Source organism: Falco biarmicus, chromosome 7, assembly GCF_023638135.1.
Source record: "Falco biarmicus isolate bFalBia1 chromosome 7, bFalBia1.pri, whole genome shotgun sequence".
NCBI lineage: Eukaryota > Metazoa > Chordata > Aves > Falconiformes > Falconidae > Falco > Falco biarmicus.
Window position 1 is genome coordinate 56,508,845 of NC_079294.1, and position 24,798 is coordinate 56,533,642.

Genomic DNA, 24,798 nt, shown 5'->3' on the forward strand with positions numbered 1-24,798 from the left:
CGGCGACGGGGGGGGTGAGGGTGGAACGACACACACGACAACGGGACGACAGCTTGAGGGGGTGGGGGGGGACGAGAGCTGAGGCGCAGGGGGTACCCCGGCTGGACCCGGGACGCAGCGCCGCGGGGCTCCCGGCTCCTGTGCCCAGGCCAGGTAACGGGAAGTTTCCCTGCAGGGGAGCGCAGGGGAGCGATCCCCGGGCCGGTGGGCGTGCGGGACACGGCGCGGGGTGCGGGGCACACGGCGGGCACGGCCCGCGGGCGCCCCCGGGCAGGGCGGTCTCAGCCCCGGAAGCTCACGGTGAGGTGAGGGTGAGGAGGCTCCGCGCTCACGGAAAACGTGGAGTCACCGAAGGGGCGGGGCGGGCGGCCCCAATACCCTTGAGCCGCCCGGTGGAGGCGGGGTGCGGGCCCGGCCCTTTGTGCCCGGCGGCAACGTGTGTGAGTGGGTGGGTGGGTGGGTGGGTGGGTGGGGGGGTGAGGTGGGCGCTAGGGCCCGTGGGCATTCGGTGCGGGGGGTGGGGGGTGAGGGGGGCGCTAGGGCCCGGGGTGGCGGCGCGGGACAGCGCAGCACCACCAACTCTGGGCGCTGCCGCGCGGGGCTCACCTCCTTAATAGGGGCGGTGACGTCACGGGGGGCGGGGGGCGGGCGGTGCGGGGGCGGTGCGGGGGCGCCGCGCGCATGCGCCGGGCCGGCGGCCGCGCCGCTGCAGCAGCGGAGCGGTGTCCAAACGGCGGAGCGCAGTGAGAGCCATGGCTAGAGATGGCGAGGGACGCGGCCAGACACCCGCCGCGGCTGCGGAGCCTGGCCTGAGGGAGCGGGGGCCCTAAACCCACCGACGGCGTCATCCAACAACAGGAAAAAAACCCAAATAAATAAATTACAAAAAAAAAAGGGAAAAAAAAAAAAGGAACAGCCACCAGCCCGGCAGCAGCAGCACCGCCACCAGCCCACAGCGCCCGCCCGCCGCTGCCGGCCCGCGGGAAGAACCGGCCCGCGGCCGCCGCGAAGAGCTCCGGGACGCCCCGCCGCCCACCAGATAGATGTGCGGTCCAGCCGCCCGCACGGCCGACGATGAACGCGCAGCTGGCGATGGAGAACATCGGCGATCTGCACGGGGTGAGCCATGAGCCGGTGCCCGCCGCCGCTGACCTGATGAGCGGCAGCCCCCACCACCGGAGCGCGGTGGCCCACCGCGGCAGCCACCTGCCGGCCCACCCGCGCTCCATGGGCATGGCGTCCATCCTCGACGGCGGCGACTACCACCACCACCACCGGCCGCCCGACCACGCGCTGACGGGCCCCCTGCACCCCACCATGACCATGGCCTGCGAGACACCCCCCGGCATGAGCATGAGCAGCACCTACACCACGTTAACCCCTCTGCAGCCTCTACCTCCCATCTCGACGGTCTCGGACAAGTTCCCTCACCACCACCACCACCATCACCACCACCACCACCCCCACCAGCGGATACCGGGCAACGTGAGCGGCAGCTTCACGCTCATGCGGGACGAGAGGGGTCTGGCGTCTATGAACAATCTCTACACCCCCTACCATAAGGATGTTACCGGCATGGGGCAAAGCCTCTCTCCGTTGTCTGGATCGGGCCTGGGGAGCATCCACAACTCCCAGCAAGGGCTGCCCCACTACGCTCACCCCAGTGCCACCATGCCCGCCGAGAAAATGCTCACCCCAAACGGATTTGAAGCCCACCACCCTGCCATGTTAGCCAGGCATGGCGACCAACACCTCACCCCCACCTCCGCTGGCATGGTGCCTATCAACGGGATCCCACACCACCCCCATGCCCACTTGAACGCCCAGAGCCACGGGCAGATCCTGGGCTCTGCCAGGGAGCAAAACCCTTCTGTAACTGGTTCGCAGGTCAACAGTGGAAGTAATTCAGGGCAAATGGAAGAAATCAATACCAAAGAAGTAGCTCAGAGGATCACCACCGAGCTCAAGCGGTACAGCATCCCCCAGGCTATCTTCGCCCAGAGGGTGCTGTGCCGCTCCCAAGGGACCCTCTCAGACCTGCTGAGGAACCCCAAGCCTTGGAGCAAGCTCAAATCCGGCCGGGAGACCTTCCGCAGGATGTGGAAGTGGCTCCAGGAGCCGGAGTTTCAGCGGATGTCTGCTCTGCGGCTGGCAGGTGAGCCCGCTGCGGAGCGGTCGGGGCACGCCGGGGCCCCGGGCCTGGGCAGGCCGCCCCGCTCCCCGCCTGCCCCCGCCGAGCAGCCCCGGTCCCCCCCTCCGCCGCTCCGTTTCTCCTCTCTGCCCGCTCCCCCTCCAGGCTCCGCGCCCCTGGCCCCGGCCGGCTCCTGCGCGCCGCGCTCCCGGCTTCCAGACAAAGCCGAGCCGGGGCTCGGGCTGCGCACTGCGGCGGCCCGGCTCTCCCCGTGCGCCCGGGCGGGGCGCGCCCGCCAGCCTCGCCCGTCTACGGCGGGTCGGCGCCCGGCGTGCCGGTAACGGAGCGCCGCCGACACCCGCGCCGGCCGGCCGGCAGCGCGTTCACCGGCGGCCGTCTGAGCGGCCGGGCCCGGTACGGCCCGCGGAGGGGTGCGGCGGAGCCGCGGCAGCGCTCCGCCGAGGGGATTCGGTGCGCCTGCTTTGTGCGGGGGGCGGCGGCCCCGGGGCGGCGGCGGGCTCCGGTCGCAGTCTCCGGCGGGGCTGCGGGCCGGCGTCGCTCCGTGTCCCTTGCTCGGGCCGGGGTCGAATGCTGGGGCGGGGGTTCCCCACACACGGTGCGGGCCCGGCGTGCGACTGGTGGCTGAGAAGCGCTGTTGGCTGAACAGTTAGGTTAGGGTTTTGGTTTTTTTTTTTTTACTGGTTGTAATTATCATTAGGCCGTGGAGTTAGAATTTCGTGTGGATGCCTCTGCATGAGACAGGCAGCCTGTGTCGCGGCTCCGCGCTGCTCCAGCGCCTCAGCACCCCTCAGCGTTCACCGGCTCGGTGTGCTCCCAGCGCGGCTCCCGCATTGTCTGCGGGGGCCGCCGTCCCGCCTGGTGCCCGGCCGCCCCGAGCCCGCCAGCCTGCGCTGCCAGCGCAGAGCCCGGGTTTAATACGCGCGAGTGAGGGTTTGTTAATTAAGTGATAGGTCTCCATTAATTTGTCCCTGGAGAACGCAAGACAGTCAATCCGAGTTGGAGCCGGGGTCACTGAGCCGTTTCACAGACAAAAAACCGGGAAGGGCCAAATCTTTCCGCTCGCAAACGCACAAATGGTTCTGCGCTTTCGACTACCACGACGGGGGGAAGCGGGAACGGCTTCCCGACCGTGCGGGGCTCCGGCGCCGCCGCCGCCCTGCTCCTCGCCTGTTCTCCGCCACCCTCCTCGCTTCTGGAGCCGATGCGGCGGTAGGAAGGGCCCGTGGCGGGGTCTCCCTCCCTCTCCGGCCGGCCCTGCGGTGCACGCCGCTGGGACGACGTTGCGCTCTTGGCTTCCACTCCTGCGGAGTCCGTTTCAAAGGTCTGGGCACTCAGAAAATGCCCTTTCCTCCTTCCCTTCCTCAACAACTACCCCGCCAGGAGAAAGCTCTCGTCTTGCTGGTGCTACCCGGGAGTGGAGGATGGAGTTTGTGTTTCCAATATCCCCGTAACGATTGCTAAGGAGAACTTGTTTCGATTTGGAGCGTATTTTTACGACAATTCGGTCGACCTGAATCTCCGCTCATTTGCATAGATCGATACTGGAAACAACCCCTCGCTTCGGAGTCTGTTGGCATTCCCTCAGTGGCGCTGCCGGCCGGGGAGCTCTGCCAGCCCCGGCTGCGGGGCCGGGCAGGAGGGAGGCGGCAGCTCCGCCGGCGGCCGGCCGGGCTCTGCCCAGCTGCCGGGCCCGGAGAGGCCTATTGTTCGCTTCTGCCCCCAAACCGCCCCTTCCCTCCGGCCGCCGCAGCGCTGCCCTCGCATAACCGGCTCCCGGTAATCCCGTTAGGGAGACAAAGCCTCATTATTCCGCCTTCCCTTTCCGATACAACCTGAAAGCCGGCACCTTACAGAAACTGGCTCCCCGGGGCAAAACGGGGCGCGCGGCCCGGGGAGGCAGTGGGCGACCGTGGGTGTCGGGGAGGGACGGCCGTGGCCCAGCGTTCCGCAGCCCCTGGAGCCGAGGCGGCGCCAGGTTCCGCGGGGCGCTCCCCGCTCTGCCGGGGGCTGGGAGGCCTCGGCCGGCGCTGCCCCGCCTGGGCGCCGGCGGCCCCGCAGCACGTGGTCATTTGCATAGCGCCGCGTCCCAGCCAATGGGGGCGGCCCGCGGCGCCCCCCGCCCCGCCCCGCGCAGGCAGCGCCGCGCTGCGCGCCCCTCCGCGCTGCCCGGCCGGCGCTGCAGGCAATCTGCGGTAAATGCATCAAGTATCGATTTTATTTTGTGCAGGTTTTAAATGTGTGATGATCTCGCTAAGTGGTAAAAATCTGCCCCGATTGATATTGATGTATGAACATCAATTCAAAATATCATAAATTACTCCAGCCGACGCAAATTAAATTTCACATCCAAATTATAACTGGCTCCCGGGCGTTTAGAAAATTATCAGGTAGATAAATACCCGGAGCGGAGCCCTCGCCGCCTTCGCCTCTTCCCTTTCTGATGTCCAGGAGGTGGTGAGGGGGATGGAGCCTGCTTATTTTAGGCCTCGCGGTCTCGCCCAGCACTTTATCTCGAGTATTTGCCCCTTCCAGCCGCCCCTGGGGGATTCCTACCTCCCAGATTACAGAAGCTCCGACAAATAGAGGAAAAATTGGTAGTTACATGGAAGCAGGATTGAGGTCTTGACACTTCCTGGGCTGTCTCTTGAAATGTAAGCAGAACTGCTAATTGCAAAGCTGACCTCTTCCAGCCTCCATCTTATTCATCCCACCTTCTTTCTCCTCTCTGTTCTCTTTTCCTTTGTCTGCCCCCCTCTCTCTCCCCCTCTGGCGCTGAATATTTATCTATTTGGCCGTTTCTCCGTTAGTTAGTCTTCCTTCCCTCCCCCTGCCTTCCTGACATTCGGAAGGGCAGCGAAGGGGTACCGAAACAATACGATGTAAAGAAAATGTACAGCCCTTTGCAGCCTGCTGGGACTGCAGGGGGAATTTATTTCGGGTTATATTCTTGGGGGGGGACACACGGGGACACACTGACAGGAGGGGATAAGGAAGGCGAAACCCCACTCGTTCAGGGAAAAATGACCTGCTTGGAAAAAAAGACCTGCTTGGAGCCGTGTGCGCCGGCCCGGCGGGGAGCGCCCGAGGGAGAAACGCGGCAGCGGAAGGTTCCGGGAAGGGGCTGGGGGTGTGCGGGCTGCCGAGGCCTCCCCGACCGCGCACCGCTGCCCCAGCCCGCCCCGGGGCGCGGGGGAGCCGCGATCGCCGGTGGGGCTCGGGGAGTGGGGGGCGGCCCGGCCTGTTCCTCCGCAGCTGCTCGGCGCCTGCCCGCGCCCCGCTGCTGTTTTCCATAGATGCATGTCTTTTTCTCCCCTCCTCTTTTTCTCGCTCCCTGCCTCCCAACGTGAATCCTGGATAAGCTGGAAGCTTGGGAAGCCGGCGAGGAATTCTCGCCAGGTTAACTGTAAAGAAATCGATGCAGCCATCGGAGCGCTTTCCGCGTTAGATGTGAAATGTAACGCGCGCCGCCCGCGCCCCACCGGCCGCCCCAGCCCTCCCGGGGAAGGTCGCCGCCGCCCCGGCCGCGGTTGCCTCATTAGGGCCTGTTTAATATTTACCCGGCGGGGACTCTGCGTAAAAGCATTTGCATCAGGGAGGCGGAGGGCATCGACCGGGGGCTTCACCGCCGCCATCCCGAGCACGGCGCGGGCCCGAGGCAAGGGCCTGCCCCTCCCCGCCCCGCGGGCCGCCCGGGCCCGGCTCCGCGCACCGTGGGCGGTGGCAGCGGCCCCTCCGCAAGGTGCCCCGGCCCGGTGAGGCGGGAGGGCGGCCCCCAGCCCGCCCCCGGCGCTGGGAGCCGCGCTTGTTTGCCGGCCGCGTCCTTGCGGCGGGATTGATTTACAGCCCCTCGCACACAGCCGCGTTTACCCTTCGTTAATGTTTGCCCGGGGGGGGAGGCGGAGCGGGGCCGGGCGACGGCCAGCCGCCTTCCTCTGCGCCGGGCCGGCCCCGCGCCCCGCCCCGCGAAGCCCCGCCGGCTGAGCGCTGCTCGGCCCGTGCCTCTTCTCTGTTCCTTCGTTTGTTTGTTTGTTTGTTTGTTTTAATTACCCGCCGCGTGGTAGGGAGGCGCCGGGGGACCGTGCCCCGCTCCCCCCCTCGCTGCCATGTGGATGAAGTAGCCTGAAAGCGGGGCCGCTCCCGACCGCGAGCACCGACCGGGTCGCCCCGAGGGCCCGCACGGCCGGGCTGTGGGCGCGATGCCGGCATGACCCGGACCGTCTGCCCGCCCCGACCGGCCAGGGCCACCGAGCCGGCCGCAGCCCTCGCCACGTGCCTCCCTCCGTTCCCAGGGGCTCTGCGCCATCTACTGACCGCCGCTGGGCGGGAGCCGGCCCCGCCGGCCGGAGCCTCCTGCCCGCACCGGGCAGCGGCGGCGGCTGCCCCGGGCCTGGAGGCGGCGGCTCCGGCGAGCGCTGCGGGCCGGGCTGCGCCTGGCGGGGTGCGCTGCGCCGCTGCCCTGCGCCGCTGCCCGCGCGTCTCCGCCCGCTGCACGGCGCTTCCTCGGGCCGAGCGCGGGCGCTGTGCCCGGCGTCAGCACCGCGGACAGCTCCCGCCGGAACGGCCCTGCTCCCGGCCCCGCTCCCGGCACGGCCCCACTCCCCGTGCGTCCCCACTCCCGGGCGAGCCCCGCTCCCGGTACAGCCTCACTGAAGGTACGGCCCCACTCCCGGGCGAGCCCCGCGGCGGGCCGGGACGAAGCCAGCCCTCCCGTTGCGGGGCCGAGGCGGCCCGGAGCGCAGCCGCAGGGCTTTGCCGAGTCGCCCCACGGCTGCCGGCCCCGACGGGCAGCTACGCCGCATCGATCACGGGTCGGGCTGCGCCGCTGCGGGGCGGGCCGGGCTCTGCCCCCCCCGGGCTGCGTGCTCGGGCTGCCCGCGGGGGCAGCAGCGGGAGCGGGAGCGGCTGAGCCGGGCAGCGCGCCCCGGGGCTGGATTCCTTCGTGCGGGTGCGTGGCCGGAGGGGAAACGACCCCCCAGCACTGTAACTGTGCGTGACCCTGCCCCGGGGGGGAGGATGGTGCCCCGGGAGGGAGGGGAGCGGCGGGGTGCCGAGGCTGAGCCCACCGCAGGTGCCGCCGGCGGGAGCCCGGGCGCTGCCACCCGCCCGTCAGGCAGCCGGGAAGGTCGGGACAAAATTAACTGGGAACGCACAGGCCGGGAACGCATCGGTGGCTGTGCTTGCACGCACCGGCAAGGCTCCGCCGCTCGTGCTTGGCTCGGGCAGCCTTCCCCCGTCCCCGGTGCAGCAGAAGGATCCCCGTGACCCCCGCACAGGGGGCGGGTTCGTTTGGAGGGAGACCCGAGGTGACTCCCAAGCGCAGGAACCGCTGCTGAAGCGCTGGTGGTTTTAACCTGAAGGCTGCAGGCATCGAGGGGAGTTTTCCCCCAGGACCGAGCGGGGACTTAGCGTGGCATCCTGTCGTGTACTTCCACGATCAAATCGATAAATGTTGATTCGCATTTCAAACATAAATCTATCTGGATTAATCGTATACTGACAGGGAAGCGACCAGTGCTTACTGGCTTTCTTCGGAAACGCCGCTTGCTTGAGCCATTTTGCTTAAGAGGAAGTCAGTTTTATGATGCTGAAGGAGTAATTTATAGGAACAATTTATTAGCTCAACAGTAGTTTTGATTTTTTCCCCATTGCAGGGCGATAGGAAATCTCCGTGGTAACATTTTACGTACAGCCCAAATGGCAATTAAAACGCAATGGATTGCTGTTCCGCAGGTGTGCCAGAGCTGCTGCGGATGGTGTAACCTCGGCGCTGGTGTGTGCAAGCCCTTTCTGGCGGACCATTAGCAATGCTGCTGCTTCAATTAGCTGCAAGTACTAAATCGGATGACACGGGGGCGTCTTCCTCAGCGACCTCCGCGCAGAAGCCGCTGCAGTCAACCCGCTCTGAGGTTGGGGGTGTTAAGGCGCAGCGATGCCGCCTGCATTGCTGCCTGCCTTGCTCTAGGTGCGTCGGTCAGAGGTGCGGGCGGGATTCCCGCGGGTGCGCAGCGCTCCCCGCGCAGGAGCGGGCTGCTGCGCCGCTGCCGTAACGCCCCCAGCACGGAGGGACTTCTTGATGTCATCGGCGCCGCGTTCATCGTCACTTGAGACACGGCTTGCTGTTCCGATTGTGGTGTCGGAATTGGCTGCGGGCTCAGCAACCGGAGCGGGGAAAGCGGGAATGGGCAGGTAGGGCCTTGGGAAAGGAGCTGGCCGGGTCCCTGAGCGCCCCGGGGAGGGTTTTGGATGGGTCGCGTCACTTCACCGCTCAGAGGCTCCATCCTCGGCGGCTGCAGCGGAGCCCGGGGCTGGGGCAGCAGAACGGGGCGCAACACCCGGGGCTCATCCGAGCGCGTCGGAACCCGCCCCGGGGGCTTCACCCCCGCCGCGCCGCTCAGCGAGGCTCTGCCGCAGCCCCGTGCGGACCCCGTGCAGCTCCGCAGCAGCCTGTGCGCTGCGCACCCGCGCAGGAGCGCGCGGGTGAGGCGGCCGGTGCTCCCGGGGGCAGCGCGGAGCGGTGCGGTGCGGAGCGGAGCGGACAGCGCTGCCCAGCCGGGCAGTGCGGAGCGGGCGGTGTTTCTTGGCGGAGCGGTGCGAGGCGGCCGGTGCTCCCCGGCTGGGCCGTGCGGCGCGGTGCGGTGCGGCGCTGTGGGGTGCGGTGCGGTGCAGTGCGGCGCTGTGCGGTGCGGTGCTGTGGGGTGCAGTGCGGTGCGGCGCTGTGGGGTGCGGTGCGGCGCGGTGCAGTGCGGCGCTGTGCGGTGCGGCGCTGTGTGGTGCGGTGCGGTGCAGTGTGGCGCTGTGCGGTGCGGTGCGCGCCCCCCGCTGTGCAGCGGCGAGCAGCGGGCGCCACCCAGGGGCCGGGGGCTGCCTGTGCAGCTGAGGCGGGGGGGGGGGGGGCGAGAAGAACAAACACGATTAAAATATTGATGTAGTCTCAAGAATCGTTCATTAAGGCAATTTAATCTTTGCTATTAAATGTCCTTCCAATTCATTTGGGGTAATTAAGATGCAGTTTAAGTGATTAAATTCTAATTACTTATGCTAGACAAAGAAATATTTGTCACAGTAATATGGTTAACTAAAGACCCAGCTAAAGAAATTTAACATTTACTTGAAATGATATCGCAGGAAAATCGGGTGCTTTCCCCGGACTGATCCACTTAGTGCCATATTCTGTAGTGGTGATGTCAGCTCACTCAAGTGGTCACAGATCCATCAACACCACAAGTTTGTGTAAACCCCAGAATCCCAAAGTGTTGAGTCAGTGCTCCGCAGTCACATTCACTTAATTATTCCAGGGGCAGCAAATGAAGGTCGTTCATTTTATTACATTGCGCAGGAGCGAGATGTTTACCATTCAGTCTCAGCTGGGATCCGTGTGCTGCCAGGCTGCTGTCGGCCTGTGAGCCTCCCATACAGGGACGTGTTTTTACCTCTTTTCATGGTATGAAATAACAAAACTGTTGCCTGGGCTCGATGGCAGAGAAATAAGATACAAAACAACTGACCTCGGAGTAGATGGCTACACCTGCACTCTAAAGAAGTGTAAATACAAATTGCTAGAGAGACAAGTGCAAAATGCTGAATGGTGCCAGGAGTAATGAGAAATAATTTAGCATGGGAGCAGACATTTTGGAATAGCACATACTGTCTTCAGTTGAAAGGGGAAAGTTTTGGGGAGCAACCAACAAACATGCAGGCTTTCATCACTGCCATGGGAATGGCCTTATCCTACAGCAGGCTGGTGCTTTGGGGAATGCTCTTTGCAGCATCAATGCTATCTGCTACCTGCTACGGTGGCAGCACACAGCCACGAGCTGCCCCGATGTGCAGCGGCTTTGTCTCACACAGCACCTTGCTAGTGATCCTGTCTCCCAGGCACCTGTGAAGGCCCTGGGGCAGTGACAAGCAGGATGGGGCAGCCCAGGGGACCACCAAATGGTGACCTGTCGTAGTGAATGGCACACAGGAGCTGTGGTTACTCATCCAGGCCAAACAGATCCACTCGCTTTGAGTTCTCATGGTGAAGTCTGCCCTCAGGTATGTGTCTAATAGGCCCTTTATCTTCTTCTCATGTTCCCCCAAATACAAAGTTTTTGATAATTAGGAAAGAAGATCTGCCATCTGTGTGTCTCTCTGCACACTCCAGAGGTGTTATTCACATGATAAGGATGGAGTTTATCACTCTTTATTATATATTATCATCACCTTGAATTTACCATAAACTTTTGGCTACTTGCTTCCACCGAGCTGTTGTAGCCAGCAAGATTAGGGCTATCTCTGACGGCCAAAGTCCTTATGCAGTTTCAACCTCCTATGGAAATCCTGCAGCCTTTTCCACCCAAAGGCAGAGCCTCCTTCAGAGGAATATTCTCCAGGAGAGCTCGTACCAGCAAAGAGTTTTTACTCTCTGAAAAACGTTGTTGGGTATCTTGCGATGTTTCGAAACTAGAAGCAGATACTTTAGAAAGACATTCCCAGGGTCTTAGTGGGCACAGTTCAGGCCCAGCCTTTATAGACCTGGCACAATAGAGATGAGCAAATACACATAAGGAGAGAATTCCAAGAAGGTTTTTTATGTCTCTAAGACATGTCCCGTACACATGAAATTGGGATAGCTAAATGACTAGGCTTTGCAAGAGGAGGGGGAAAAGATGATAATCACAAAACTTTTGAGAACTCTCTCAAGTCAGTCTGAAATACTTCTCCTCTCCTACGACACACGCAGAAATGCAGGACTGTTGTCAGCACTTCTTTAAGCTGGGCTGCATCAATTATTTTGTGGGGTCTTCCCACTTGTGGGAAGGGTGACTGCTCTGAACCCAGAGCAATGAAGCTGTTGGCTTGTAAACTCTTCGTTGCTTTCTGGGAACCTCGCACTGGAGTCTTTGAAAGAAGCATAAAGCGTTGCTTTTTCTCCTACCTGTCAGAAGCAAATATAATGCTCATGAATGGTAAGGGTGAGACGGTCCTCAAAACAAGACCAGTCCGGTGAGGGTGGTGCTGAGCAGCCCAGAGCTCAGTGCTGATTTTACCTTCTGATGTGTAGCCACCAGAAAGTGCCTCCTCAGGCAAGACAGAGCCGAGCCCACAGGTGTGAGAGATCCCCAATCCTCCTTGCTCCCCAGAATGAACATTTCGGCTACAAAACGGGTTCCTACAGATTGTTCTGTCTGTAGCGTCCAGCTCAACCTTCCAGGCACGGCACCAATTGCTGTCAAATAATATATCAAATGTGACAGAAATTAGCGTGGTGTGAACTGGTTCATGGGGAGCTGAACCAAGACCACCACCTCATCTTGTACAGGGCATTCGATGGCCATCAAGTAATAATGGCTTGTGGTCAGCAGTGACCTGGGCCAGAGCTGGAAATGTGACCTGTCACTTCAGGGTGAGAGGCCCTGTACCACATCGCTGGTGGCCAGCACACTGTCTCCTCTTCATGTCAACCAGGCTCGGCATTCCACAGGGCTGGGGAGGTTATCATGGGTGCATCTCTCCGCTGCTGGTCTGGACCCCCTGTAGGTACAGGCAGAGGGGAAAAGGGCTGCCCGTAGGTGGGCACCCACTGTGCGCATCACCTTCCTCCTCCTTGGGGCGAGCAGGCTCGTGCCACGGCACCGGTGGGATTGTCCGCTTCCCTTCCCAGGGGAGCTGCAATGCCATGCTGGTGCAGGGCGCTTGGGCAGGGTGCTCCCCTGCTGCCACCCAGGGTCCCTGCTCCCTTTCCAGCCACCTTGTACAGACAAAACCCCGGTTCTGCCCATCGCGTGTGCCTGTCCGGGAGCCACAGGAGCTGCTGCTGGCAGCTGGTGAGCAGTGTGACACGTCGGAACACGTGGCCGCTGCCTTAGCCTCTTTGGGGTGTGTGTCCCCAAACCAAACCAGCAGAGAGCAGGTTGATGGAGAGTATTGCCGGTTTTGTTCTTTGCTTCTGGTTTTCAGAAAGGAAAATTCATGTTGGCCAGATACAGCTAGGCACATATGTACGCACCAAGCGCTCCTGAAAATCAATTTATGGTAATCAGGGCTTTTTCCTTAGATTTTTAAAAGAAATCCACAGTCTAGGGATGAAAGACTAGATCAAGCGTCAGGGTTAACACCTGGGCTTACTGTAATCTTGACTTTTAGACTGACAGAACGGTGTAGTTCACATCACAGGTGGGCAAAACACCCTCTTCGCTATCAACCTAAAGATGCAATTAGTGCGTTTTCATAGGGGACGTGATCCTGCTCACACCTCTGGCAGAGCAGGACCGATCCCACTGTGCCGCACGGAGCCAGGCCAGCTGGGTGCTGCAGGAGGGGGTGGCAGATGGTGGAGCTGCAGCCATGAGAGCCCGTTTGATACCGCGCACAGTCAGCCGGGCCTCCATGAGATACACAGAGCTTACAAGGTTTGGCAAGTTACCTTAGCCAAATCCCTCGGGCAACTGAGAAGGAACAAAGGGAGACAAAAATAGATTGATGGACTGTATCAGGAGGATTGCAAGTGTCAAAGATATCTGTTGCTCAGGGCAGAGGAAGATGGAAGTGACTGGAAGAGGCCAGAGTTCAGCAGTGGATTTATATGGCTCCTTGTGGCACTGATAATATTACATTGTCATATCTGCACATGTGTTGCCAGAGTCAAAGCGACTCTTTCTTCATCCTCTGCTTGGCTTTTTTCTTAACTAGACTTTCTTAAGGCTTTCTCAAAAGGCATCACAAGGGGCATGTCTCAGCCGGGGCAGCCCAGAGAGCAGGCGCACAGCTGTCACGGCGGGGAGCCAGGGCAGCCTCGGGGGAGCACAGCACCCCGCAAAGCACCCAGATCCAGCTTCTGTGCTGCAGGAGAGGGTCCTCTCACAGCGCTCACAGGCAGGGGCACATGAAGGACATCAGTGCAAATTACTTCTATTATCTTCTGCTGCGTAAAATAAAATCCAGGTGAAGGTGTGGGATAAACAGTTTTGAAGACAGGCTCTGGTGTCTGCCCAGAAAAGGGTTTTTGTCGGTGCCTCTGGAGCCTCCGCTGCAGTGGCCACCCTGGCCGGCAGTAGAGGAGAAGCTGGCCCAGGCAGACCTAGCTGCCCGGTGGGAGCGTGTCCTGGGCTGAGCACAGGGTGCTGGCACTGGCCCCGGTGGCCCCCGTTTGCCAGCCCCCGCAGTGCGAGCTGGCCAGCCGCCGTGCCTGCTCTGGGTAGACTCTCACATTGGAGCAGATTTTCTCCCGTGGTGTACATTTGTTCTCTGGCAAGCTGGAAGCTACAATTTATTATTAAAATTGATTGGCTCCAGTGCAGGAAAAACGATCGTAAGGAAACCCTATTACGGTTTTTCATTATCACCATTATTTATTTTTAAGTGCTATTAATATTCCTGGGTCTGGACAAGGCAGAAGATGAGAGGTGGTGTTCACCCTTGCTGCTCACAGCCCCAGGTCGGCAGTGCTGTCTGCAAGGGCTCTTTGAGCAATTAAGCATATTGGAAAATTTTTGCCCTCAACCTACCTCTGGCAAATGCTAACAGGGGTAGAGCTGAAAAGGAAACAGCTTTCATGTTGCCTGAAAATGATCTGGTTTTTTGAAGGCATTCCCAGTCTCCCTGAGGTGGAAAAAGGCTCTGCTGGTGTGCAGCTCAGCTAGCACCGGTGGCATGGGAGGACCCAGCATCCAGACCGGGCTGGGCTGCCTCGGTTTCACCTGTTGGTGCTGAGCCATGGTCTGGCAGGGACCGGACCTGTTGCCGGTGGGTCTTTGTGTCTCGAATAAGGTCCCAAACTGCAACTGAGTCAGTGCCTCACTCTCAGCCAACACATCCCTAGTCCTTAGTTGGGAGCAGCAGAACTCCATCCAGCTTGGATGTGAGGACAAGAACCGTCTCATTCTGAAAGCTGACCTAGAGCGTATCTTCACCGGCTCCCACCTGGTGTGGACCAAGCCTCAGGAGACCAGCATCCCTGCATGATACTTTGTTAAAAATGTTAAAATGTTAAAAAATGAAGTCTGTGCTGGCCAGCGGGAGGAAGGGATGGCTCCCAGCTTCTCCAGGGAGCACCATGGGAACCTCACCACTCGCTTTCTGATGGGCTTGACTGAACTGAAGCTTTATGGGCAAAACACTAAAGTTGGCTTATTTGTATCACAGACTGGATAGGATTTTTTTTTTCTGCCCAGCAATACGCACTTTTGTCTCTTACCCCCATGATGTTACTAGCGGTAATTATGAGGTCTCTGATACAACTGAAGTTGAGGAACAAGGTGTAACTGTTGAGACATTCTAAGGAAATAATTATTCAGGCACATTACATTTCAGGAGATGAGCACAAGCTCAGGAAGACAATGTGTTAAGCGAGTTAGCTTCACAATAGGTGGTTGGGGGTTTCTTTATTCTCTGTGATTTCAGAGAACTCGTGTACTAGTTTATGATTGAAACCCAGAGGTTTGCACCACTGATTGACCTAGCTGTGTATCTACTGCTGTGACCTCATTTGTGCCATGACAATTCCTGCTGAAGCGCTGTACGGTGCTGGCTCAGCTCACATTATTTGCATAGTTAAGATTTTGTGACAAACAATGATCTGGGCAGAGAATCTAGGTAAAAGATTTGTGTAGTCTTTGAAAAAGGAAGATGTAAAGCAGCATGGCCAGAAATGAAGTGTTAGGCACAGCAAACAGCACCGGCATTTGGATGGTCTCTTTTCCTGCATGAGCCCATTAGCAGGGGCAGCGTCAGAACGTGAAGCGGTCGCAGAGCTGAACTTCTGCGGCTGCTTTCACAGCAACTTCTGATCATCAAATGGTGAGATGTTTATAAAGGACTGAGATGCTGGTGGTGCCTTTTTTGCTCTGCATTCCTAATATTTGTCGGTAAATAACAGACTATTCTTGCAAAAGTATTTTCAAGCCTGGAGTTATTGACTTTAACTTCCAATGGGGATGCAGAATTATTCCGGCAGACACTGTTCCCCACAGTGAGTTCAGCAGCTCAACTTCAGTGGGGGCTCGCTTGCATGAGAAAACCTGTTTTTCAGCCCAGAAGCTTCACAGTGTTTTAGAGGTCAGGATGTAACTTCAAAGCACTCTTCAAAGGTTTTCAGATAAAAATAACCGTGGAAGATACGGGTTTGGCATCCCAGACCATTTGATTGATGTGTCACTGCTTATGAAAGAACGTGTAGCTGGAATATATATTATTAGGAGCTCTTCAAAAGCTTCACCTCAGAGGGGGCTGAGACGCTGGCGTCTCGTCCCTGCCTGCCTGGGCCAGAAGAAGGTGCCTTTGCATCTCCTGGATCTTTCTGTCTGATCCATGTGGTTGCTGTTTCTCTTAAGTACAAAAGGTGGATGACTATTTTTAGACCTCCCTCGAGCAATTATGCCAAGGCTGGCTCTCGGTTGCAATAAAAGATGTAGGAAGGACCTCTGGTGAAGTAATCTGCTGCTTTCATTCCAAGAACCGCCAAATAGGTGGAGACACTGCACAAAATTCTTCATATAATCAGCACTGATCTCCAGAGAAATCAGGACTAGACAGGCACAGAGACAGAACATCCACATTACCTTCAGAAATACATCTCTAAAGCAGCATTAAAGGACATTGTTAGAGAAAAAAGGGGAAACAGACAACTTCAGACTCTTTTGAAAGCAAGACAGAGCAATCTCTCCTCCAAAGGAAACCTTTATCCTAGGGAAATGCTAACAAGATGAGCTGGCAGACAGTCAAAGGCTGGTGGGGGGATCTGGGAGCCACCCTCCCATCCCGGTTGGATCCTGCCTGGCAGGCGATCTGCAAGGCAGATTTCTAATTGCAAGCACCCTTTAATAACGTAGAGCAAAATAAAAGCCAGAAAGGGACAGAAGGGATGAGAGGTAAAACAAGATGAAATTCTATAAGGAATATTTATTTACTGCACCATTGTTCTTAATGTCACATGGTTTGTTTTGTTCAGAATACATAATCATCTGGCCTGTAAGACTGTAGTAGCATCCTGGTTTCTCCCAGTTCCTTATTTCTTGGCCAATAAAAGCTACAAAAATGTGTTGACAACAAATAATGAAGGTGAAAAAGGTGGCCAAGATCAACTCTATTGCTCAATGAATTTCCACTCTACCTTATAGGAATATTGCATAGTTAAATTCCCAGCACTAATGGGTGTTATTACAACGTAAGCTCTCGGTAGTAGCATTGGATGAGTTTTAACAGGCAACAACAAAGGTATTCCTTAACTTCTATTCCTTATATTTGTTATAGTTTATAATAAGTGAGAAAATTAAATGTCACGCATCCTCTCCAAATGCAGAAGCTGACATGAATGGTCCTTTCCCCCCAGTTTGCCCTGTACCATGTGCCCCTGCGGTCCTCTGCCTGCCCTCTCTAACCATCCTCCCTTTTCTTGCAGCGTGCAAGAGGAAAGAACAGGAGCACGGGAAGGATAGAGGGAACACACCCAAAAAGCCTCGGTTGGTCTTCACGGATGTCCAGCGTCGAACTCTACATGCAATATTCAAGGAAAATAAGCGTCCATCCAAAGAATTACAAATCACCATTTCCCAGCAGCTCGGGTTGGAGCTGAGCACCGTCAGCAACTTTTTCATGAATGCACGGAGGAGGAGTCTGGATAAGTGGCAAGACGAGGGCAGCTCCAATTCAGGCAACTCATCTTCTTCATCAAGCACTTGTACCAAAGCATGAAGGAATAACCACGAACTAAACCTCGGTGGAAAAGCTTTAAAAATAAATAAATAAATAAAGACAGACCAGGACCTCAAGATAGCAGGTTTATACTTAGAACTATTTGAAAAAAATGTTATTTATAAGTCCAAAGAAACCAAAGACTTATTTCACCTGCATTATGACTTTGTTCTAAGACACACACTTTAGTAGGACGACGACTTGCAAAAAATGGAGAGGAAGAAGAAGGCGAAATGGAGGGAATGAAACGGAATGCAAAGAGAAGAGAAACAGACCACTGGTCTTACACCTTTGCCCATTATCATCTTCACCGTACTTGGCTGTTTAGTGGTTTGGAGCATAGTGATTTCTTGTCATTGAACAGACATCTCTTCAGATATGGCTCTTCACTTCCACAGCAATTGCCATGAAGGTGTATCGTGTATCCATACTGTGTACACACCGGTGGTTAGGGACTTAGTCAGGGCTGGTCTTCAGAGAGGGTTGTGCCATGGCATGACTGACAAAGCGTGGAGTCGTCTGAATTCATTTGAACGGTAGTGTGATTTTTGCTGTTTCTTGGTTTGAACTTACCCAGTGCAACGCCTGGAAACGAGTTCAAACTAGGCAAAGAAATTTTGAATGGTACCTAAACCAGTGCATTCTCTTTGTTTGTTAAGGAATGTTCAGATTTAAGAAAGGAAAACTATTCCATCCATAAAAAAAAAAATCGACTAGCTACCAAAGAACACATTTAATAATTATATTGCAGGTATTTTATTGCAATGATTTTAATATTCCAAAGCTATTTTTACACAAAATACTATGTAGAGTTATAGGTATAAACTAATCTAACTGTATAACACATAAAACTTGTATTCAAGACTGTTATTTGCAATTAGTAAAACCACGTTATTGTTTCTTTCCGTGATTGGCAAGAAAGAATGTCATCTAAGAAGATCGCAGCCCCTGTCGGAGCACAGGTACTGATCATGGGATGCCACTTCCACTGAAGCCAGCCAGCCTTTTTGCCACTGGCTTCAATGGGAGCAAACCAAGGAGCCGTTCGAGCCATGCGTAAGGCAGCGTGGTCCTTAGTCGTGCACATCGCCATGTTGCATCGTGCCAGGCTGGCACTGCCGCCCACCCACTGAGCAGTGCTGGTGGCATGGTGTGTGCTGCCATGTGCATGGCTCAGCTCTGCCATCGAGCCTGCGAACCGGAGACCCGAGGCATTCTGTATGCAAAAGGGAAAAGAATTGCAAAATGTAAAACCACAGGGCTCAGTGTTTGATCAATACTCATTGACATTCGTGAGCAGGTTTTTTTTACCTATTGACTTTACCAGGCAAAGGAGTAGCAACAGCTTTGAAGGCTTGTGGTCTTTTCCTATTGAAAACAGCGGTACAACACCAGTTAGCGTTGGAGGGAGGAGCTCTGGCATTGCTTTTGGAAGGCTGAATCCTGGTGCCTCTGAAGTCAATAGCCAAATTCCCATGACACCGAGATACAGCCTGACATTTTGTGGCTTCGTATCTGTGCGTAGCAGGCTGAGCTTTTGTCCTGTGCATTCTTTCTTGCTCATCTATTAATCAGGATAATGCATGAAATAGTTCAAAGTTTGTAGCGGAAAAGCTTTGAATGCTCTGTTGCTAACAGACCCGTAGAAGAAAAATCATCCCGTTCCTACTCTGATAAAAAGAAAAGCGTGCAACATCTGCATATTAAATTTTAGTGTAAGGCAAAAATAGGCTTTAAAAACCATACGTGTGCCTGTTATATTTCTAACCGGTGTTTCAAATGACTGTAGTAATTCTGCTAGGTATATTAAATTCCGAAGTAACTAAATATGCAGGTATAGGCCCAATACAAGGATTAGAAATAGGTAATCTTACTTACAGCCTTTTTTAAAAAAAGAAAAAAAGAAGAGAGAGAAAGGAAAATTCAAGGTAAACTAGAATCTAACCACCATCACCGATAGCAGATACTGGGTTTGGGGATGAAGCCCACTCAGAATGCTAGCAATGCCAAATTGAAGCAACTTGTAGCACCAGTTATTTCCCAAGAGGACAGGGTCTAGTCAAGGTTCAGGGTATACAGTTAATTTCCAGTAAGTGTTCAGAATACAGCTGAAAATATCTCTTTATTAAAATAAAGTGAAATAAACCCAAGATTTTTGGCACTCAATATTTCTCCACATTTCCGTATGTCAAACCCACTTCAAGACTGACAAAGCAATTGGCTATGAAAATGTAATCTGTGAGGTTTTTGAGTCTCTAGCTTACCTTAAATTTTAGCAAGCTTTCTTTTAAAGTGATCCATCCCCCCGGAGACGTAATTGACATGGGAACATTAATAAGCTCACATATAAAATATCTTATGAATGCAGTCTCGTTAGTGTAAGGTTAATAAAGGACAGTGATAACTAACATTTTAGTTTTTTCCAGCATAACACTGCTTTGTAACGTACCTATAGTTTAGAAAAGAAAGCCTTATTTATTTAAAACTTGAGAATTTAAAAATGCAGGGAAATTCAAAGTACATTGCCGCATTTTTTAGTATTTCCATTGTATTGTCTTTAGAGACTACTTGCTGAAACCAAAGAGAACTTTCATACCAGCATTAAATTTGCACCCAATATGCAATTTCAGGATCTCTGATACACACACATGCAAGCCCCCAAATAGGTCTGTGTATATATACACACACACACGCATTGTTATGGGGTGTATGTATGTATACACGCACACACATATATCCACACACACTAAAACTGATGCACAAGTTCTAGATTTTAATTGTTTTGCTTTTTTTACATGTCTCTCTAAGTATATATAGACTTTCTTTTTTTTTTTTTAATAAGCCATTAGGAACAAAACCACTCTTCCCATAAGCAATATGCACCTCATACTCTGAATAGGCAAAGAACACACTTTTCTTTAATTCCTTTCGAAACATGAAGCAAATAACTATGGAACTGCTCATTCTACCTGTCAAGTTGTTTTACCTCTGAGCAGGCTGCCCGGCCGCACCGCCTGAAGCACGGAGAGGTTACCCAGTGCTCCCTGGCTCAGAGCCTTGCCGTTCCACAGCAGGGCATCCTCGAAGGGCAGCGTCCTGCGGGTGCTGCGCCTCCCGTCACGCAGGAAAGCTTGCCTCTGGCACGTTAGTCTTAGTCTTTTGGTTCACTTCATTCCTGACAAGACAGAAATTAGTTTCAAATTCAACAGAAGGACCTAAAAATCTGCCAGGAAGGGTTAGGAGAGGGAGCAGAACCTGAAACCATTTGGCAGCATCAGGAGACGGGGCTTCAGTCGCAGGTGGCTCTGCGGGCGAGAGGGCATTAGGAACGCGCATTCGGCTCATAGGCTGCATCCAAACCTGACCGCAGTGACCCACGAGGGGAGGCTGGCCAAGAGGTGAACTGTCCGCATCCATCCCCATTGTAAATGGCATTATTAGCTTTCCAGGAAAAAAAATAAAATTAAAAAAAAAAAAATAAAATTCAGACCGACCTGTACGGCTCCGTTAGCCCCCTCATTGCTTTCCAGGGGCCTCAGCCTCCTCTCCTTACTCAGGTAAAGCAAACCCACCGAGAGCGAGCAAGCCAGCAACAGGGCTTTCGCTTGAGTATTTGCTCCTGCTCCAGCCCATGCCAGAAGCAAATTCCCAAGTGGCTGAAGTGGCCGGGGGTGCCCGGGTGCCCCGACACGGGACCAGCCCCTGGGCTGCCCGCGGGCACTGCTCTTCTCCTGAGAGGGATTTCAGGATAAGGCTGCGGTGGTGGCGGGTGCTGCTGCGGGGGCTGCCGCTGCCCGGAGGGCTCGGAAACACCGCTGAGCTTATACCAAAGAGTCTTAGGACACCTCTCCTCACCTGAGTTGTAAACAAGACATTTTTACCCCGCAAAATGGTCCTTCTTTCTACTACTCTTCCTCCTATTCTCCTCCTCCTCCTCCTCCTTTGTACATAAGGATGAAAACTATGCATTTAGCAAACAAAGAGAAAGCACTTACCCTTTTCTATCTCGCTGCGTTTGGGTGCATTCAAAGGCCCAGGGGCTAATTTTGAGACTTTGCTTAGCCTCCTGGTTTATTATTGTGGTGTGGTTAGCTTTACAATACATTTGGTAACTATTTGCTAAAGACAAAGAAGCAAAAGGTAAGGAATAGCTACTTCCACGTGTTAAAAAAAAAAAAAAAAGAAAAAAAAAAGAAAAAAAAAGTGTGTAAAGATCTACTATTTATAGTGTGAACCAAAGACGCTACCTCACTCGATTTCCATTGGTGATTTTAATCACATTGATGATACCAAAGAATACCAAAGATTTTTCATGCATGGCCTCAGTCTGGAAAGGGAACTCATCCTCCTTCTTACCCCCGTCCCCCCGATCCCCCTTCCTCACCTTCACTCAGTGTGTAACCTTGTCTTCATTCTTAATGGTAACGCTACTAACCTTACGAATACTTCTCTTGCTACAACTGCTACTACTGACGATGATAAGGATAATAATAATAATAATACTAAAGCTCTAGGCAAACATGTTGCAAACTTTGTAAACTCATAGGACGAGTGCCTTGCTTGAACCAAAGTGTTAAACCGCTGTTGACCTCTTTATCTCTCACCTTATACTCTTTGAATACCTCAGCCTGTTAGAAAGGCCACTAATGAAAAAAGGAATAATTCTTCACCGTGGTGCTTTTTGCCGTGCAACCATGCAATGAAACTTTCTTTGATACCAAAGGAAAATATTTTTTTCCACTTTCTTGCTGACAAACCAAAGGTTCCCTCTTCTTTCCCCCAAAGCAGCTTGAGTCCCTCAGCCCAGACAGGCCGTGCATTGCTTTTACCAATTCCTCCAAATACCTCATAGTAATAAATCTTTAGGGTTATGTTGTATAGAGAGTCTATGTGATAAGGCAGAACTTACTAGTTTGATAATTGTTAAGGTTACTTACAAAAAGCTTTATAATTCTTATTTATTTTGTAGGGGTTGTTTTGTTTGTATATTCCTTTTATATCATTCGGTTTGGGTTTGGGTTTCTTCTTTTTTCCTTTTTTTTTTTGGCAGAACTTCTCTGTTATACTCAAGGAAGATCTTATTCCTGGGAATGTTTCAAAGTGGGTGAAGATCGCTGTTTGCAATGAATGCGAGAAAGGGAAACATGGCTTTGATTTCTTTTGTTTCAACGAGGATGCTTTGTGTTCGCTAGTCGATGTTCTTTTCACAGGGTAAAAAAAAAATATTCTCTGCTGTGATAAATGGTTCCTATTTTTTCTCTATAATGTGCTGTGACTTTTAATTTAATTACATTTTGTATACGCTTATTTAATCACTGCTTTAATTTATGACTATGTAGTTTAACAAAAAAAAAAAAATTGTATATAGTAGATTCAAAAATGGCCAAAGCTTTATGTTACAATCTTTTCATTCTTGATGCCGAGATGAACTGAAGGAGAGTGCTTCTCTTGACTGCAGGGTGTATCTTCAGCCTTGTCTTGGCATGCACTTCCACCCGTGTTACAAACACTGCCAGGTTACCCCCCCGGGCCTCCCTTCCCCCCGACTTGTACATGCCAAAATGAGTGTTTCAAGGTAGTACTTTTGTCACTTAGAAAGCAGAAAGGCATTAATAGTGTGTTTTTCCTTTAATTTATTTGTCTTTTTCTAGAAAGGTTGCTTTGTGGGTGAAACCCACACATCCAAAGAATTTAAAAGTCGTTTAATGTTGAAAAGCACTGGCATTTGTGAGAGACTTTGCTGAGTTTTTGTTTTCCTTCGCCATTCGCACGGGTAGCGCAAGTAGCGGGCGTAAGCCTTGGGAGAAAAGCTAACTTGAATTTGGAAACCTTGCTCACGGAAAGGCCTTGGCCAGCGCCCCAGGGCCCGCGGGGGGGGCGGCCGAGGGGCGGCGGGTGATGGGGTGCTGCGGGGGAGCCCAGCTTGAGAGCTGGCGAGGGCTGAGGCCACCCGCGGGCCACCGCCGTGTCACCTGCTCTCCAGCCAGGGTCCGCAGGCACGGAGGGGTCGGGGTCTGCGGGGCGCAGCCGGGTCCCCTGGGAGCTGCAGCCGCATCCAGGCTCAGGGACCGCGGCAGCAGTGCGGTGCCCCGGCTGCGGGTGAGGGGGAAGGGACCTGTGCAGCATCCCTCTGAGGGGTCCAGGCACTGTGCCTGCCCCTGGCCCCCCCCAGCTCTAGGGAGGAAAAAGCAGTTTTGAGTTGAAAAGCAAAAAAAAAAAAAAAAAAAAAAAAAGGAGTAATGACAATGATAATTCTGCAAAGCTGATGATGGCATCATGGCACAGAATATAGGATGCCACTCACCTCTATTTTATTTTGCATAAAGAATAGACTCTGTTTCAACTAAATGTTGTGTACTGACATGGTTTGTGATGGCTGTAAATATTTCCTTTCCCCACACAGTAGCTGAGCTCCAGATGTACCTTGTTTTCCTTTGGGGGGATAGTGGAGGGGTTGAGGGAGGGAAGGACAAGGGCAGGGTTTGAGCTTTTGGTCAAAAGTTACACTTTCTAGATACATTTTTATACTTCAAGTATTGAAACGGGGCAATAAAGACGCTCTGAAATGCAGGATCATTAAATGGTCTGTCAGTAAGCGTTGGCTAAGTGTCTGCTTTGAATACATAAGCTAATGCTGTGCAATGAGTTACACTTCACGTGGAGGGGGGAGACAAAGTGTTAGGCTCCAAATCCGGCACAAGCCATCGAGCACTGGACAGAACTGTGCTTGGGAAGACACAGTTTCTTTTCCTGTTCCCGTAGTTTGATTTTTCACGGTCTGTTCTGCTTTTATTGCATCCTCACCGTGGAACCGCGTTAGTTTTGCAGTCTGAACCGAACAACAGTATTAAATGAAAATAAACGTTCAAGCATTGTCTTTTACTTGCTTTGGTAGTTGTCTTCATCCCCCCTGCCCGCAGCCCAGCCCCAGCCGAGCTGCAGCCTGGGTCCCTGGGTCCCTGGGCCCCCGGCCCCCCTGCGCCCCGCGCCCCTGCCACCGCCACCTTAGTTCCATCCGCCGCCGCAGAGAGGGTGCCAGAGACAATCACAGCTCCCGGACCTGTAGAGGTAGGAAATCTTCCAAGAGCAAGAGGGAGTTCTTCCAGAGCAATGAAACAAAACCAAACAAGACAAAAAAAAAAAAAAAAAAAAGAAAAAAAGAGAAAAAAAGAAAAAAAAACCACAAAAAGAAAACAAAGCAAAGATTTCGATAAAAGACAACTTTGCTGTCATTTTTAGTTTGCCCATTAGGAAGCAGTAGTAGTTTATGCGTTGCATCTGCATTTCAGACTAAGTGATTATTGTACCTAATTACGGTTGATTGCTAATATTTCCTCAATCTCTCTCTTAGTCAAGCGCTTCTTCTTCTGTATTTTTGTGTGTAGCGAGGACAAGTGTGATGCGCTAGGCATTATTCTGGTTTGGTTATGAGTATCTCCTGTACTGCGTTAAGATTTCCTTCAGTTACTTTTTTTAAGCTTTGCTACTGTTCTCACTTTATGCCGTGCAATATCATCTGCTGTGTTTGCTAAGCAAAAAAAAAAAAAAAAGAAAAAGAAAAAAAAAAGAAAAAAAAGCAAGTGATGATGTCATCATGCTTTTCAGTGTTACAATGTTTCAGCGTTACAATGTTTCGGCGTTTATGTAGTCACAAAAATGTAGTAAATAAAAGGTTGGATTTTCCAGCACTTTAAATTTAGACATCTCTTGCCTTCTTGTGTTTCCCCGCGGGCGGCAGGGGGCGGGGAGGGGGGGAGCCCCGGGGCAGCCCCAGGGGCGGGGCAGCCAGGGACACTCGGGGACGGGGGGACGGGGAGGGGGGGACGGGTTCGGGGGGCACGAAACGGCACCTCGGGCTCCCCAGCGCTGCATCTTCTGCCCTCCAGCCCGGCTGGGGCTGCAGCTCCCTGTCCCCATCCCCGGGCTCCCCGTCCCCGGGCTCCCCACCCCCATCCGCAGGCTCCCCGTCCCAG

General features: G+C 53.9%; 1 protein-coding gene and 1 long non-coding RNA gene across 2 annotated transcripts; one reads left to right on the top strand and one right to left on the bottom strand.

The window, feature by feature from the left end:
• The first annotated feature begins 697 nt into the window (after positions 1–697).
• ONECUT1 (one cut homeobox 1) lies at positions 698–24,524 on the top strand. The gene is made up of 2 exons (XM_056347173.1): positions 698–2,155; positions 16,533–24,524. Exons 1-2 carry the CDS (start codon positions 1,075–1,077, stop codon positions 16,823–16,825), a joined length of 1,374 nt encoding a protein of 457 aa, XP_056203148.1. The 5' UTR covers positions 698–1,074; the 3' UTR covers positions 16,826–24,524.
• LOC130152913 (uncharacterized) lies at positions 5,037–6,481 on the bottom strand. The gene is made up of 2 exons (XR_008823143.1): positions 5,710–6,481; positions 5,037–5,553 (listed from the first exon to the last, which is right to left on the bottom strand). It is a non-coding gene; the product is annotated as an uncharacterized LOC130152913 (long non-coding RNA).
• Positions 24,525–24,798: the final 274 nt, after the last annotated feature.